Genomic DNA, 15366 nt, shown 5'->3' with positions numbered 1-15366 from the left:
CCAGCTCCTTGCAGAGATAAGAGAGCCCTGGGTGGGGGCAGGGGACAAAGAGTCCTCAAATATTGCCCACTGTTTGAGGACTATTTGTTCAACTTTTCAGAGCAGGGATTTGGCATCTCTTGTTGGGAGCTGATGGTGGAAAGAGGTAAGGCCTGTGCCACTCAGGAAAGCCTGTTCAACTCCAAGCTTTGGCACCTTGTCATTACTGGGGCCAATCTCAGGCACAGACTTTTAACTTTTGACCTTGGTCTTATTGCCCTGTGTGACAGGCATCCTCAAAATTGGAAAAGTCATTGAATCGTCAGGGCTGGCAGAATCACATTTGGCTCCCTGAATTTGTATTGGTCAACCTCCAGGGACTAAAAGAAGCTAGCCCTTTCTAGCCACCACTACCTTCTGCTAGCCTCCACACTGGTATCCAGGGCTGGAGATGGTTGCCCCATTCACCCAATTTCCATGCGAATTGGATAGAATGGGGAAGCAAGGTATAGTGTAAACTCAGTTATCTGACATTCTATTAACTAGCACCTTAGCACATGGCAAGTGAGGTGGTAATTGGGGCTCATAATGATGGCCTGGAGGCCTTGCAAAATCCTGAAGTGTCCTCTGAATTATCAAAGAGCGACTACATTACAGCCAGTTCCATTTTAGTGTTAAACACATTGTACCGTATTTGATTCTTTGGAAATTGGTGATTCCTTTGTGATCTCTATGATGATTCTGTATTAACCAGAATATTAGATTAACCAGAGCACTTTGTTTTGCCTGGCCTATATAACGGAAAGTATGCTGTTATTTGCTGTCTTTTAGCAGTCTGACTAACTTGAAGCTTTGGTCAAAGGCTACTTACTCTATTTGCCTCGAACCATTTCTTTCTTCTGCTGACCTTGCTTGGGTCTGGGGACTGTTGAGTTAATAGCTGGGCCTTGGGAGAAAGATGGTGGTATCTCACAGCTGCTTCCGAGGAGGAAGGTGTCAAATCTCCTGTAGTGTGAAACCAGGCCAATTTAGGATGTACTTTTGTTGTTAGCAGAGTTGAAGGAAAGAGTGGACAGAGAAAATGTCCTCTTGGCAAGGTGGCTGAGGAAGGCAGGAAAGGTATCATCCATCCTGGGGTGGTGGGGGAGGAGGGGGAAGCGCTTGCCCAGCAGTGAGGAACAGCTACAACCCGGTGGAGGGAGGCGCCTGGGAGGAAGCTCCACCCCTGAACTCTTGGCAAGTCAGGGGGAGGTGGGGTCAATTTAAGGGAAGTGGGCGTGCCTGGGTGCATTTGGGCGTGACCCAACCAGACTCTCACAGATCACAGGAAAGGGACTCCTTCTTGCTTTGCTTTTCTTGAGACTTTTCTCTTGTGATGATTCTGCTTGGCCTGGGTGGCTCTGTCCCCAAGATTGGCAGTGCCACAAAAGGAGTATGTCCTCCCTTGCCCTGTCTGAGACCCCAATTGCCCTCTCCTAGCCCCTGATTTCCCAGGGACCCGTGGCCCTCTCCTGCCCTTCACAAAATACTTGGCACCTTATAAGAGCTAAGCAAGCGTTTTGGGTGTGAATTCAGGTAACACTGTAACGTGGATGAGTAAGGGTGTATGTTTTTAATACTTGATGTTGTCTGGTATATTGGACTCTGTAAAGCACATATGCGTGAAAGATCTTATTTGAGCCTCAAAACAGCCCTGTGAGGTCAGTAAGGGGAGAACAGTATCCCCATTTTATAGATGAGGAGACTGCACTGAAGGAACTTTCCCGAAGGGTACAGCTTATTACTGGCAGAGCCTGAACTTGAACCCAGACCTTCAAACTCCTAGTCCAGGGCATTCACTTCGACACCATGCTTTGTCCTTTGAAGAAGTACCTGACCATCCTCTGTACATCCCGTCCACAGGAAGCATCTGTAGCTCCTTTGCTGGCATGGCAGACAGTGACATGGGAAGCCAGGAAGTCTTCCCCACAGAAGAAGAAGAAGAGGTAACCCCCACCCCAGCTAAGCGTCGAAAGGTGAGAAAGACCCAACGGGACACCCAGTATCGCAGCCACCATGCCCAGGACAAGTCTCTGCTGAGCCAGGGTCGAAGGCACCTGTGGCGAGCCCGAGAAATGCCCTGGAGGACAGAGGCTGCCCGGCAAATGTGGGACACCAATGAGGAGGAGGAGGAAGAGGAGGAGGAGGGCCTGCTGAAGAGGAAGAAACGAAGACGGCAGAAGAGCCGAAAATATCAGACTGGGGAGTACCTGACGGAGCAAGAAGATGAGCAGCGGCGGAAAGGGAGAGCAGGTAAGGCTGGCCAGGGCTCTGCTGTCGCCGCAGCCTGTTTGGCTTCTGGGAACCCTCGGGCATCTCTACGCCAGCCAAAGGCTTCGGGACCCAGAGAAACCCGGTGCTATGATCTCCAGCTGCCAGAGGGGGTCACTCAACTCCAGCTCCCAGCCTTTGGCTTTGGGTTGACACTGAATGAGTTCGGATTGGCCTGCAGGTGAGCAGAGGACATGAAGGCCCAAGCCCTCCAGTTTCTTATAGAAGTCTGAACCTGTGGGCAAGGCCACGGTGACATCCTTGGCATGGGACAACTGGATACCAGGGAGTTCTCTGGTTGGCTTGAGGGAGTCGAGTCTTTTGGGAGGACGGGTTCGCTCTCCTAGAATCTTGGGTTCAAGAAGACAGAGGGCATCGGCTGCCTTTCCTGGGATACTTGCAGCCTCTAAGCTAAAAAGAAGTACAGTGGGTTCTTCAAACCAACAGAAGAACTTCAAGTAGAAACGGGCACAGCATTGCTTTATCCGTTAAAGCCACAGTGATTATTCAGAGACGGAGTGAAGCTTTGAGGTGACCCAAAGTGGCATCATTTTTGTTGGACCTGAGTTAAGAAGGCAGGCAGCCCAAAGAGAAAACCAGGCTTTCTCTGATCACATCAAATGCTGTGAAATACCATCCTGGAGGCACAGACTGTCACAAGACGCTAGTATCAGTATGTTCCACTGAGTACTGTTCAGGCCCATTCCTATAGTGGATTTCTAAATAAGCAAAAAGCACATCTCTGGGTTTTATAAGAACACCTCTGTCTCTCACTCTCGTTCTCTGACCTCTACCCTGGAAGCAGCAATTGATTGCCTCCTATAATGTATTCATCCTGAGCTGCCAGTAAACATCCGCTGTCTCCTTTTTAGCTAAAACTGAATAACCTCATATTGAGTGGGTAGTAGATTCCAGGTTTGCTATAATGCAAAGACGGCTTAACCTCATTTCCGGCTCTGTTTAAGTGGAGATATATATGATACCCATCTCTACGTTCAAGAGAGTAATTGAGCTAATTTTCATCAACTATGTGACAGAGTGGGAACAATTTTCTCTTTCTTCTGCTAGAGCAATAATAGATTGATCAGGAATAAGTTGTCAAGCTGTTGGCCTCAGCCACTTGTGTTAGGATGAAGAGGAGCTTTTGTGTATCACCTAATCTTCTCTAATGGCACCTGGTTTCCTAGCATGGAAGCTTCCTGTGGAACGTATTGGCGCTTGGAACCAGAAGGACCTTCAAGGTTGCCTGGTCCAGTTTGCCACCCAATGCAGAGATAGAGATCTCCACAGCATTCTTGACAGGTAGCCAGCCAGCCTTTTCATGAACACACCTCCAGTAATGCAGAGAACACCACCAATCAAGGCATCCTACTTGATTTGGGGGGAGCTTCAGTTGTTGGAACGTAGGTCATTCTTCCTCCATGGATGTGTCTAAGGGTTTTGCATTGAGGCAGCTGGATTTGGCACGTGGTCTGGTCACTTTCCTCCAGATCTGATGATGGCATCTTCATGCAGGAATTTGGCAAAGGCCAAAATGAGGCAGGTTACACTTCTGTCTGAGCCTCCTGACTTTCTTTTCATCCTGGTTTTGGTTATGTCCCATCTTGACCCGCGGAGCAGGTAGGCAGAGCCACCTCCACTCACACACCTGCCACCTCCGCTGTCTGGTCCTTTGTAGGCTACTTATAAAGCCTTCACTTCTCTGTAATTGAATAAACACCCGAGCCTGCCCTGCCCTGGATAAACAAGGTGGGCTGTTTCTTTGCCTGTAGCATTGAACACTGTAATACGACTTCTTCATGTTTCCTGGAGTCCTCACAAGGCATGGTTCTGTTCCTTCCTCTTTTGTCTCAGCCCAAATGTGTTGCATCAAAAGCCCGAGTTTAGAACATTCTGATTGGAAGTGCTATTAGAGACCGTGTAGTACTGCAATTCCTGGACAGGCTATGGGGCCCCACTAGTGGGCTGAGGCTAGTTGGGAGAAAGGGGTGGCATGACAGCTGGCCTTCCAGGAACTGTGCATAAGCTGCAGCCAACTCCTCATGCTGGAATGATGGCTCCCACATCTGGATCTGCCTTTGGCAATGTCACATGTGAGAGCCCATGTCAGGGTTGGGGGAGGCGAGTTGAGAACTCTTCAATCTCAGTCCCTTCATTTCACTAATTGCTAGGCATGGTGTTCATTTCGTGGGGAGGAAAACACACGGGCATGGGTCCACCTCAAGAGCTTGTGCTTAAATAACAGAATAATGATGCCTTACTTGTTATAACACTTTTTGAAAGGGATTTTGCATGTATTACCTTATTTCATTCTCATACCACTCTTGTGATGTAGATTATATTCTCCCCATTTTACAGATATGGCAACTGAGGCTCAGAGCAATTAGGACTTGAGCCCAGCCAATCACACAATTGACGGCCAAGCCAAGCAGCACTAATCTTGAGAGACGAGGCTAAACACACAATCAGTCGCCCCTACACACAGGGTTAGGACGGACCCTGTGGGATGAAGCTCTTGATAATGGAGTTCCCGGCAGGCCTTTTTGAAATTAGAATGTGCTTTGTTCAGCAAGCTGTGGCTAAATTAGAGATGTTGCTGGTGTGTTCTAGTGACACCAGTGACTTGATTTTCACCCAGAAAGGGCAGCAGGTTTCTGCCCTTGACTGCCAGCTAAGTAGGCTCATGGTACCTTCTAGTTTCAGGGAGTTCCTGTAGCTTTGATTTTTGTGTCCTCGGAGAGTGACAAATGGGACAGTCAGGTGAGTAGAGCTGAGGCCATGAAGGCAGCCTTCTACCTTTTCCTCCCTGTTCCCCATGTACTTGATACTTAATGTCAGCAGGACCGCCAGATTTGCTTTCATATGGGACTGGAGAAAGAGACAAAGGGAATGGGGAAAAAAGTGAAAAGAAATTCTGATTTGCTCTGGGTAAAATCCTGTTAAAATTACCCTCATCTTAGGGCTAGCCAGATGGGCCGCTCCCTGCTGGCAGGGCTGGGAGCTGTCTCCTGCTTGTAGAGGAGGGACTTCGATGTTGAGGTATGGTATGTTCATTCAAGAGGCATTTAGTGGAATAGTCAGCACTGCACTGGATATCGATAGCTGATAGTTATACAACTTTGCACTGCAGTTCTAATCCCCAAAGTCCTCTGATTCATCTTAGAGGAAGGCATTGCTTTTCTGTGTTCCATTTCTTTGACGTCCGTTCTTTTCCTGTTTCTTGCCTTCAGATTTAAAGGCCCGTAAGCAGAAGACTTCCTCCTCCCAAAGTTTGGAGCACCGCCTCAGGAACAGGAACCTTCTCTTGCCCAACAAAGCCCAGGGGATCTCGGATTCACCAAATGGTTTCCTCCCAAATAACCTGGAGGAGCCAGCCTGCCTTGAAAATTCAGAAAAGCCATCAGGAAAACGAAAGTGCAAGACCAAGCACATGGCAACCGTCTCAGAAGAGGTAAAGGTGCGTAGCCGTCAAGGGGTATTGTATAAGGTGTGTGTGTGGGAGGTGGGCAGAGGAGGCAGGAGGGAGGGAGGGATGGGGGGATATGGGGAGGATCAAATTAACCCATATTTAGTAAGGCATTCTCAAACTAGTTCTCGAAGGGTTGGGGGTGGATTTGAAGAATGAGAACTAAAGTTATAGTTAACTATAAGTTCTGGCCCATGATGACTTTTCCTCTACAATCTTTAGATCTTCTTTGAGTTAAGGAAGAATTAAAGAATATGGCAGGATGTTAGCCTGAGTAGCTTGTTAACATCCAATCAAGAAGCTTTTGTCTGGGTTTAACTTACTGGAAACCAATCATGAGACATTCTGAGTCAATCAAGGTAGAAAACAACTTGTAGGAGGAAGGATTGTAAGGTCCAGACAAAGGTTGATTGAGGGTGAGGCTGAAGGAATTCCACTGGGGCCCAGATTCTAGCTACTTCTCCCTTCCCCTGCTCCCCAGTTCGTTAGCTTCTCATGGAAGCATAGGAGGCAGTGGGTGGGCAGTTACCAATCAATGGCCAGGCAAGCATTCCTAAAACCCTCATCCCAAATCAACATCTCTTTTGGGTCTGATGTTCATGCCATTGGTGTTAGGTTGCATGTTGTAACCTTAGGAAAAATCAGTCCTCAACCTGGGTGAACTTTACATTTGAGAGAAGTGAGGGTCCAGGTTCAAATGTATACTCATAATATGTATTTGTCATTGACAGCCAAAAACAAAAGCCCATCTTCAGCTTGTTTTGGTGGTCGTGATTCTTCTTTTTTTTTCTCTCTCTCACTCTTTTTTGAGAGAGAGTCATGCGCTGTCGCCCAGGTTGGAGTGCAGTGGCACGATCTCGGCTCACTGCAACCTCCGCCTCCCGGGTTCAAGCGATTCTCGTGCCTCAGCCTTGTGAGTAGCTGGGATTACAGGCGCCCGCCACCACGCCCAGCTATTTTTTGTATTTTTAGTACAAAAATGCAAAAAATCACCGTGTTGGCCAGGCTGATCTCGAACTCCTGAGCTCGAGTGATCCACCTGACTTGGCCTCCCAAAGTGCTGGAATTACAGGCGTGAGCCATCACGCCTAGCGCTTTGGTGGTCATGATTCTTACTGGGATCCCCGAATGGCACTGGCAAGAGGTGGGAGCCCCAGGTGCTCGTCTCCCCTCCTTTCCCCTTCCCCCTCCCAGAACCTCTTTCCAGCTCAGACAAGACTCAAGCTTATTTCCTCATCTTGAAGAATGGAGCTGCTGCTTCTTGCCCTTTCTGTCTCACAAGGGTGCTTGGGGGAACAAAGGAAGCAATGTCTGTGACAGGCTTTGATAACCATAAAGTACTCTCCGAGGGTTGCTGTGCATCATTGTGCTTCGGGCGGAAGCAAGAATGAGAGAATAGAAGCATGGCATGGCAGGGTAGCAACGTTCATTCCCTTGACCCCCCAGAGTGGGAGGACAGGGGCCCAGGGAAAGAGCAGGGAACTCTGGTCTGTGCCAAGCAGTTCATTCACATTATCGCTCTTAATTCCCACAGTGGCACTTGGGAGGTAGGCACCTTTATTATACTCATTTTGTAGTGAGGAAACTGAGGCTCAAGGAGGTTAAGGGACTGGTGTGAGGTTACTGGGTTTCCTGAGTGATGCAGTTGGGATGTGAAATAGGCCTGTCTGCCTCTGGAGCCCTGGCTCGTTCCATATGTCTCTCAGGCTCTGAATGGGTGGCTTCTGTTTGTATCCGGGAGACACTGGGGGAGGGGGGCAGTTGGACAGAAAATGCCGCCACCACAAGCAGCACTGGGAAAAGGTGGGCGTCACAGGCTCCTGCTTCCCCTCCCCTTCCCCCGTTCCTCCCCAGACACTCAGATGGATGGCCCCAGCCCACACAAAGGTAACCAGCGCCCAAGATTCAGCAGCACACTCACATGCTTCTGTCTGGTTATTCTGCCTGGCAGTGTGTCTGCCGCAGTGTTCTCCTGGAGAGGTTTTTGCCCCTCCCCATGACCTTCCTTTCTCCCTCCCACCTTCCTTTCTCTCCCAGCCACCACCACCTGCTCCGGTTGCCCCCATGGCATGGGGCTTTGTAGCAGGAAGCAAGGGTGGGGGAGGGCGGGGAACGCTCCTGCAACACTAAAAGCGGGGCATTGGCCAAGGGCTTCTTCCCACAGGGGCTCAGAGCCAGGGGGAAGGAGGGGAGGAGGGGTCCCCCCACTTGTTCTTGCTCCTCCCCCTCCCAGGCAACTTGCCTCGCTGCTGCTTTCTGGCAGCTTTGGCCCCCAGAAAGGAGAGTCACCCTTTGGTTCCTGGCTTGGCTTAGCGAAACCCTGGTACTTTACCCAGCATCCTCCAGTCCTGCCATTGTACACTCTATCCTCCTGGAGATAAAGCAGCATTGTACCCTCATAGCTAGTGCCTTCCTGCTAAGGCTTGTACCTCTCTGCCCTTTCAGGATGGGGACTGATCATGGCTTCTCGCTGTCTTGGGATTAACCAGAGGAAACAAATGCCCTGAGCCCTCATCTTCTCTTCTCTACTGCTCCTTCCCTGACTCAATATCTTTTTAGGCAACTGTTCTGGCCGTCCAGGGCTCTGTATACAGCTGGCTTGAAACAGGTCAACAAATATTTGTTGTAATAATGTGGCCAGGTATGGTGGCTCACGCCTGTAATCCCAGCACTTTGGGAGGCTGAAGCAGGTGGATCACTTGAGATCAGGAGTTTGAGAGCAGCTTGGGCAACATGGTGAAACCTTGTCTCTACTAAAAGTACAAAAATTAACCGGGCGTGGTGGTGGGTGCCTTTAGTCCCAGCTACTTGGGAGGCTGAGGCAGGAGAATTGCTTGAAGGCAGTGAGCCGAGATCGTGCCATTACACTCCAGCCTGGGTGACAGAGCGAGACTCTGTCTCAAAAAATAAATAAATAATAATAATAATGTGTCCAGCCCTGAGTTAAGTGCTGTAAGGAACAGAAAAATGATGACAATATGAACCCTGTCCCCAAGGAGTTTAAAATCTAGCAGGAGAGGTGAGACTTATGCATGAAACTGGATGGAAAGAAGAAAGTGAGGCATCAGATTACGTGGTTCAGACTTGGTATTCTGGCTACACAGAGGAAGAGGGCCTAGAGTGTTGTGGAATATGGTAGAAGACAGAGGATTGAAGTGAGACCTTGATGTTCTGAGGGGTTTGGATAAGTCAGAAATACTAGTTATCTATTGGGGTATAACAGATGACTCACAACTTAGCAGCTTTACACAACAATAAGCATATGTTATCTCACACAGTTTCTTGGGGTCAGGAATTCAGGGGCTTAGCTAGACCTGGCTTGGGGTCTCTCGTGAGGTTGCAGTCAGGTGTCAGCCAGGGCAGTATTCCTCTGAGGGCATGACTGGAGGATCTACTGCTGGGGTAGCTTGCTCGAATGGCTGGCATATTGATGCTGGTTGTTGGCAGGAGGCCTCCTCTCCCTGCCCCATGGATCTCTCCAACGGGCTGCTCAAGGGTCCCCAGGACACGGCAGCTGGCTTTCCCCACAGCGAGTGATCCAAAAGACAGCAAGGCAGAAACCACAGTGTCTTTTAGACCCTAGCCTCAGAAGGCACCTACTGTCATTTCTGCAGTCTCCTGTTGGTTACACGGGTCAGCCCTACTTACTGTAGGAGGAGGGTACATAAGAGCATGAAGATCAGGGGATCATTGGGGCCATCTTAGAGGCTGACTCCCACAGTCTACCCTCTGGCCTTCCCCAGTGATTCCTGTCTCTCCCACATGCAAAGTATGCCACCTCTCCCAGTGCCCCCCAAAGCTTCATCCAATTATAGCATCAACTCCAGGTTGAGAATCTCTTTTATTTATTTATTAATTATTATTTTTTGAGGTGGAGTTTCACTCTTGTTGCCCAGGCTGGAATGCAATGGCTCTATCTGGGCTCACTGCAACCTCCACCTCCCAGGTTCAAGTAATTCTCCTGCCTTAGTCTCCGGAATAGCTGGGATTACAGGTACCTGCCACCACTCCCGACTAATTTTTTGTACTTTTAGTAGAGATGGGGTTTCACCATGTTGGCCAGGCTAGACTCGAACTCCTGACATCAGGTTATCCAACCGCTTCAACCTCCCAAATTGCTGGGATTACAGGTGTGAGCCACCATGCCTGGCATTTTTTTCTTTCTTTTCTTTCTTTTTTTTTTTTTTTTTTTTTTGAAACAGAGTCTTACTCCGTCACCCAGGCTGGAGTGCAGTGCTGCAGTCTTGGCTTACTGCAACCTCTCCCTCCCGGGCTGAAGCGATTCTCATGCTTCAGCCTCCCGAGTAGCTGGGACTACAGGCGTGCACCACCACACCCAGCTCATTTTTTGTATTTTTAGTAGAGACTGAGTTTCACTGTGTTGACCAGGCTGGTCTTGAACTCCTGCCCTCAACTGATCTGCCTGCCTTAGCCTCCCAAACTGCTGGGATTACAGGCATGAGCCACCACTCCCAGCCTCTCCTAGTGTTTTGTGAGCACCTACCCTGTTCCCTGTTCATTATCTCAGAGACCCTGCAAGGAAGAAAATGGGGCTCGGAGAGGGAGGGCCTTGCCCCAGATCTTGTAGCTAGGGGATGGCAGAGACAAGGTTCAAACCCAGGTCTGCGTTAGATCTTTCTGCCACCCCAGGGGGGTCTGAGTATGATATGGGGACACAGTGTGATGGAAGATGGGAACATTCTGTGAGGGCTGGATGTGGAAGGAAGGTTTTTTGCTACAAGTGTGAAGCTTTAGCAGCTGTGACTAGTCAAAGATAGCTGGCCTGGCATGGTGGCTCATGCCTGTAATCCCAGCACTTTGGGAGGCCAAGGCAGGCGGATCACTTGCAGTCAGGAGTTCGAGACCAGCCTGGCCAAATGGCGAAACCCCATCTCTACTAAAAATGCAAAAATTAGCTGGGCGTGGTGGCACATGCCTGTAATCCCAGCTACTCAGGAGGCTCAGGGAGGAGAATCCCTTGAACCTGGGAGGCAGAGGTTGCAGTGAACAGAGATCACACCACTGCACTCCAGCCTCAGTGACAAAGTGAGACTCGGTCTCAAAAAAAAGATAGCTGTCTCATTTCTCTTCACTCTCAGAGTTTGCTTCTGCCTATTTACAGACAGGACTTGTAAAAGCCTCAATAAATGGTGATTGAGGCAGGTAAAGAAGGCATGCAGAGTCTTGAGAGAAGCTGGGATATCCCCTCAATCTCTGATTTACAATTCCCGTGGCATTCCTTGGTTTATGGGGTTGAGCATTTGAGCCTCTTCATATCTCCCCACCGGCTAGAAACTCACGGGAACCTGTGTTGATCCTGGAGAGACTTCACATGGTTAGCGCCTGGCCCAGCCTCTGGCCTCAAACCTGACAGTAGTCTCGGCCATTTGGGGTAGTGTAAGCAAAGTACAGCATGGACACAGATAAGGTGAGATGGCCTTGGCCGCTGAAGGCAGTGATGACCCTGGTGGATGGATAAGCTGCCTGGCCTGACCTGACCTAGGACTGCATCTCTGCTTTCCAGGGCAAAGGTCGCTGGAGCCAGCAGAAGACACGATCTCCCAAATCTCCCACCCCAGTGAAACCCACAGAACCATGTACACCCTCTAAGTCCCGAAGTGCCAGCTCAGAGGAGGCCTCGGAGTCACCTACAGCCCGGCAGATCCCCCCAGAGGCACGTCGGCTCATAGTGAACAAAAATGCTGGTGAGACCCTCCTGCAGAGGGCGGCACGTCTTGGCTATAAGGTAAGGGAATTCTCCACCGACCACAGGGCGCCGTTGGTCTGAGCATCTATGAAGAAGCTTTTCTCCCTGGGCTCTTCTGGTGCTTGAACCCAGGCTGGCCTCCCTCTACACCCCAGATTGCCCTGGGACTGCCTTGCCCCTCATCACTCGGATCTCAGTATGTGAGAATGCAAACTTGTTTGAATGTCAATTTGGGATAAATGCAATTGAAACGGTATCATGCAGTATATTCCTAGACCAGAAACGCAATTTTTGGATATCCACGTTGTCTTGAATTTCTCTGTATGGTGGTTTCCCAACTCAGAAAGGAACAAGGGGTGATTTATTGCTCACTCTTCATCTCCTCCTCCAGCTTCCCCTCATTTCTGCCTCTCAGAGGGGCCAGGATCATGTTTGAGGGGCGAGGCTGAGCTAACCCCACCTTATACTACTTCCCTATAGATTAGAAAAAAGGCAAGAAAGGAAGCTGGCATTTATTGAGCACTTCTTTTGTCATGCTAAGAGCCTGATTACTTTATATTATTTAATCTTCACAGTAAGCCGAGGGAGTAGATTTATTATCCCCATTTTATAGGTGAGAAAATCAAGGCTTTGCAGTGTTCAATGATATGTCCAAGATCACTCAACTACTACGTATATGAGTCTGAATTCAAACCAAGGTCTTTTGATTCCCAAGTGCTGGGGTAGGTGGAAGACTGACTCATTCACCATAATTCAGTTACACCTTGGACGTTTCCATTGTTCCCCACTTTTTGTTGAGTGTGTATCTTTACCTACCATATGGATTATTTCCTCAGGGTTTGCTCCTAGCAGTGGAGTTGCTGGGTTAGTTACAGAGTGAGCCTTTGGTTTTAAGGCTTTCCATCCCTATACCTGACTTGTTTCACACCAGCCACACTCCCAGCCAGACTGGTCAGCCCTGGGGAGCTGACGTGACAGTGTCTCACTGGCAAGCAGCCCATCTTTCATAAGCACCTAGTGTGGGTGCCTGGATAGCTGCCAAGGGAGACCTAAAACAAAAATGAAGACCAATCCTTGCCGTCAAGGTTAATTTAATTGTCTTGTACCCTGGGCAAAACCAGCAAACAGGAAACCATCGGGGGGGTCAATCGGACAGGGCTGGAGCACTAAGGCAGCCTGTCAGGGAGGGTGGAAGGAGCCCTCTTAGGCCTTGGGGAAAAGGCAAACATCTGCACTGGTGAGGAGGGTGGGAAGCCTTATGCTTTCTCTCAGGTAAAGGAGCTTGACAGTTTCTATATACAGGCAGCAGCACCCCCGACACAGGCTGCACACACAGTCACTCTAGCCAGCTAGCCTGTGAGCTGTCAGGCAGAAAGGTGGAGTGGCCCATCTCCCCAGTGCCCCAGAGAGGACTGGCAGTGGTGTAGCTGTGGGGCCGTTGTTTGGAAAGCCAGGCAGCCATTAATGCTGCCAGCCTCTCCCCTCCTCACCTCGTTCACCCAGCTTCAGCCCATGCTAGCTAGGGTGCTGCAAGTCCCTGGGGTCCCACCTGTAGTCCTTTCATCATCTCAACCCAAGGAAGGCAGTCATTAAAGTGTGGATGAATGGCAGTGTTGGATTATCCTTTTTTTTTTTTTCTGAGATGGAGTCTTGCTCTGTCGCCTAGGCTGGTGTGCAATGGCGCGATCTCGGCTCACTGCAACCTCCACCTCCTGGGTTCAAGGGATTCTCCTGCCTCAGCCTCCTGAGTAGTTGGGATTACAGGCACCTGCCATCACACCAGGCTAATTTTTGTATTTTTAGTAGAGAGGGGGTTTCGCCATGTTAGCTAGGCTGGTCTCAAACTCCTGACCTCAGGTGATCTGCCCGCCTCGGCCTCCCAAAGTGCTGGGATTACAGGCATGAGCCACTGCACCTGGCCTGTTGGATTACCCTGATTTGAGGGGAGGGCTAGAACTGACTGTCCTGGCTTGAACACTGGTCCTGCCGAGACCCGCATCCAGGGATAGTCCTTAAAACAATTGTCTTCCTTATTCTTGAATTGCCACCAGAAACTGTGCTGTCCACCACATCTCATTTCCCTGGTCTGGGGCTGGCTTGCCAGGCTCAGGGAGTCGAGATCTGAGTGCTTGAGCTCTGGGTGGGCAGGTCAGCCTCTCTGAGGACCTCACCTCAAATACCACCACCCAGATGAGTGTCCTTGGCCATAAAAAAATGTCTTTCCAGGCCAGGCACGGTGGCCCACGCCTGTAATCCTAGCACTTTGGGAGGCCAAGGTGGGCGGATCACCTGAGGTCAGGAGCTCAAGACCAGCCTGGCCAACATAGTAAAACCCCGTCTCTATTAAAAATACAAAAATTAGCCAGGCATGGTGGTGTGCGCCTGTAGTCCCAGCTACTTGGGAGGCTGAGGCAGGAGAATCACTCGAACCCAGGAGGCAGAGTCTGCAGTGAGCAGAGATCGCACCACTGCACTCCAACCTGGGCAACAGAGTGAGACTCTGTCTCGGGAAAAAAAAAAAAAAAAAAAAAAAAAAAGAAGTCTCTCTGCTGCCAAGGAAACAGCCCAGAGCTGGGGTGCTGGCAGTAGCGGCTCAGGACTGATGTTGTTAATGAAAGATTTTGAGGTGTGTCCCTGCTATAAAGAGCAGGCTCGGAGACTCCTCAGATATTTGGGGAGCTTTGAGTCTCAGGGTTCTATAAGTTCAAGAATTAGCCCTCTCTTTGCTCATGGAGTTGTCCCTGTCCCCACAGGATGTTGTTCTCTACTGCCTCCAGAAAGACAGTGAGGACGTGAATCACCGTGACAATGCTGGCTACACAGCCCTGCATGAGGCTTGTTCCCGGGGTTGGACCGACATCTTGAACATCCTGCTGGAGCACGGGGCCAACGTGAACTGCAGCGCGCAGGACGGCACGAGGCAAGAGGGCTACATCTCCCCCGAGTCCTGCCCTCACTCCCAGCTCAGCCTCTCTCTCAAAAGACCTTACCTGCTGCTGGCAGGGCATGGTGGCTCACGCCTGTAATCCCAGCACTTTGGGAGGCCAAGGCGGGCGGATCATGAGGTCTGCAGTTCAAGACCAGCCTGGCCAACATAGTGAAATCCCATCTTTACTAAAAATACAAAAATTAGTTGGGTGTGGTGGCACGTGCCTGTAGTCCCAGCTACTCAGGAGGCTGAGGCAGGAGAATTGCTTGAATCCAGGAGGCGGAGGTTACAGTGAGCCGAGACCACACCATTGCACTCCAGCCTAGGTGACAGAGTGAGACTCCGTCTCAAACAAAATAAAAAATAAAAAGTAAAAAAATAAAGACCTTGCCTCAACCTGAACCTTCGTAGCACACCAGACTGCGAGTTGCAGAGAGGCCTTGACAGGAGGAGTTTTGGAAAGACTTCTATAGGCTCGAGAGGGAACCAGTTTAGGGCAGGAGCCAATGAGTTAGTGCCCAGATGGCCAGACCACATCAGTTATTAAGGGGAGGCTGCGGTTGTCTAGGGATCATCGCATCATGTGCAGCTGTCACCAGGAAGACCACTCGGCCTTCCCTCAACTCATCCTGGTGGGGGACCTGTCTCAGACAGAATAGGAACTGGGAGGTTGACCTGAGGGTAATATCCAGATTTGATTTTTAAAATTTGATCTCTAGACACTGTAAGAAAAATATACCTGCTGTGTCTTGGAGAAATTGTACCCATTCTCCTCTGTTCTACCAGAGAGCCTACTTCCTGGGCAACTTAGAGACAGGAGCTGCAGATGCAGGAGGGGGCTCCACTTGGATTCTGCCTGGCGTGTGGAACCATTCTGCTCATCTCTGCTCTCAGGGAGTCACCCAGGGCCTGCAGTTCGTATCCCTCTACAGCTGCCCCCCACCCCCCCTTTTTTTGTATTTTTTGGGAAATTCC

The 15366-nt window shown here is 49.9% G+C and overlaps 1 protein-coding gene across 1 annotated transcript in view; it reads left to right on the top strand.

Annotated features, from left to right (window-relative positions):
* BCORL1 (BCL6 corepressor-like 1) overlaps nt 1-15366 on the top strand; it is a 76471-nt gene that overhangs the window by 41683 nt on the left and 19422 nt on the right. Inside the window, exons 8-11 of the mRNA XM_011988841.1 lie at nt 1882-2271; nt 5520-5746; nt 11280-11501; nt 14216-14382. Of these exons, the coding sequence (XP_011844231.1) occupies nt 1882-2271; nt 5520-5746; nt 11280-11501; nt 14216-14382 (1006 nt within the window). The remainder of the gene's footprint in view (nt 1-1881; nt 2272-5519; nt 5747-11279; nt 11502-14215; nt 14383-15366) is intronic.

This window comes from Mandrillus leucophaeus, unplaced genomic scaffold (genome assembly GCF_000951045.1).
Source record: "Mandrillus leucophaeus isolate KB7577 unplaced genomic scaffold, Mleu.le_1.0 Scaffold339, whole genome shotgun sequence".
Lineage (NCBI taxonomy): Eukaryota > Metazoa > Chordata > Mammalia > Primates > Cercopithecidae > Mandrillus > Mandrillus leucophaeus.
Note: the sequence above shows the minus strand (reverse complement) of the source record. Positions and strands in the feature narration are given on the sequence as shown.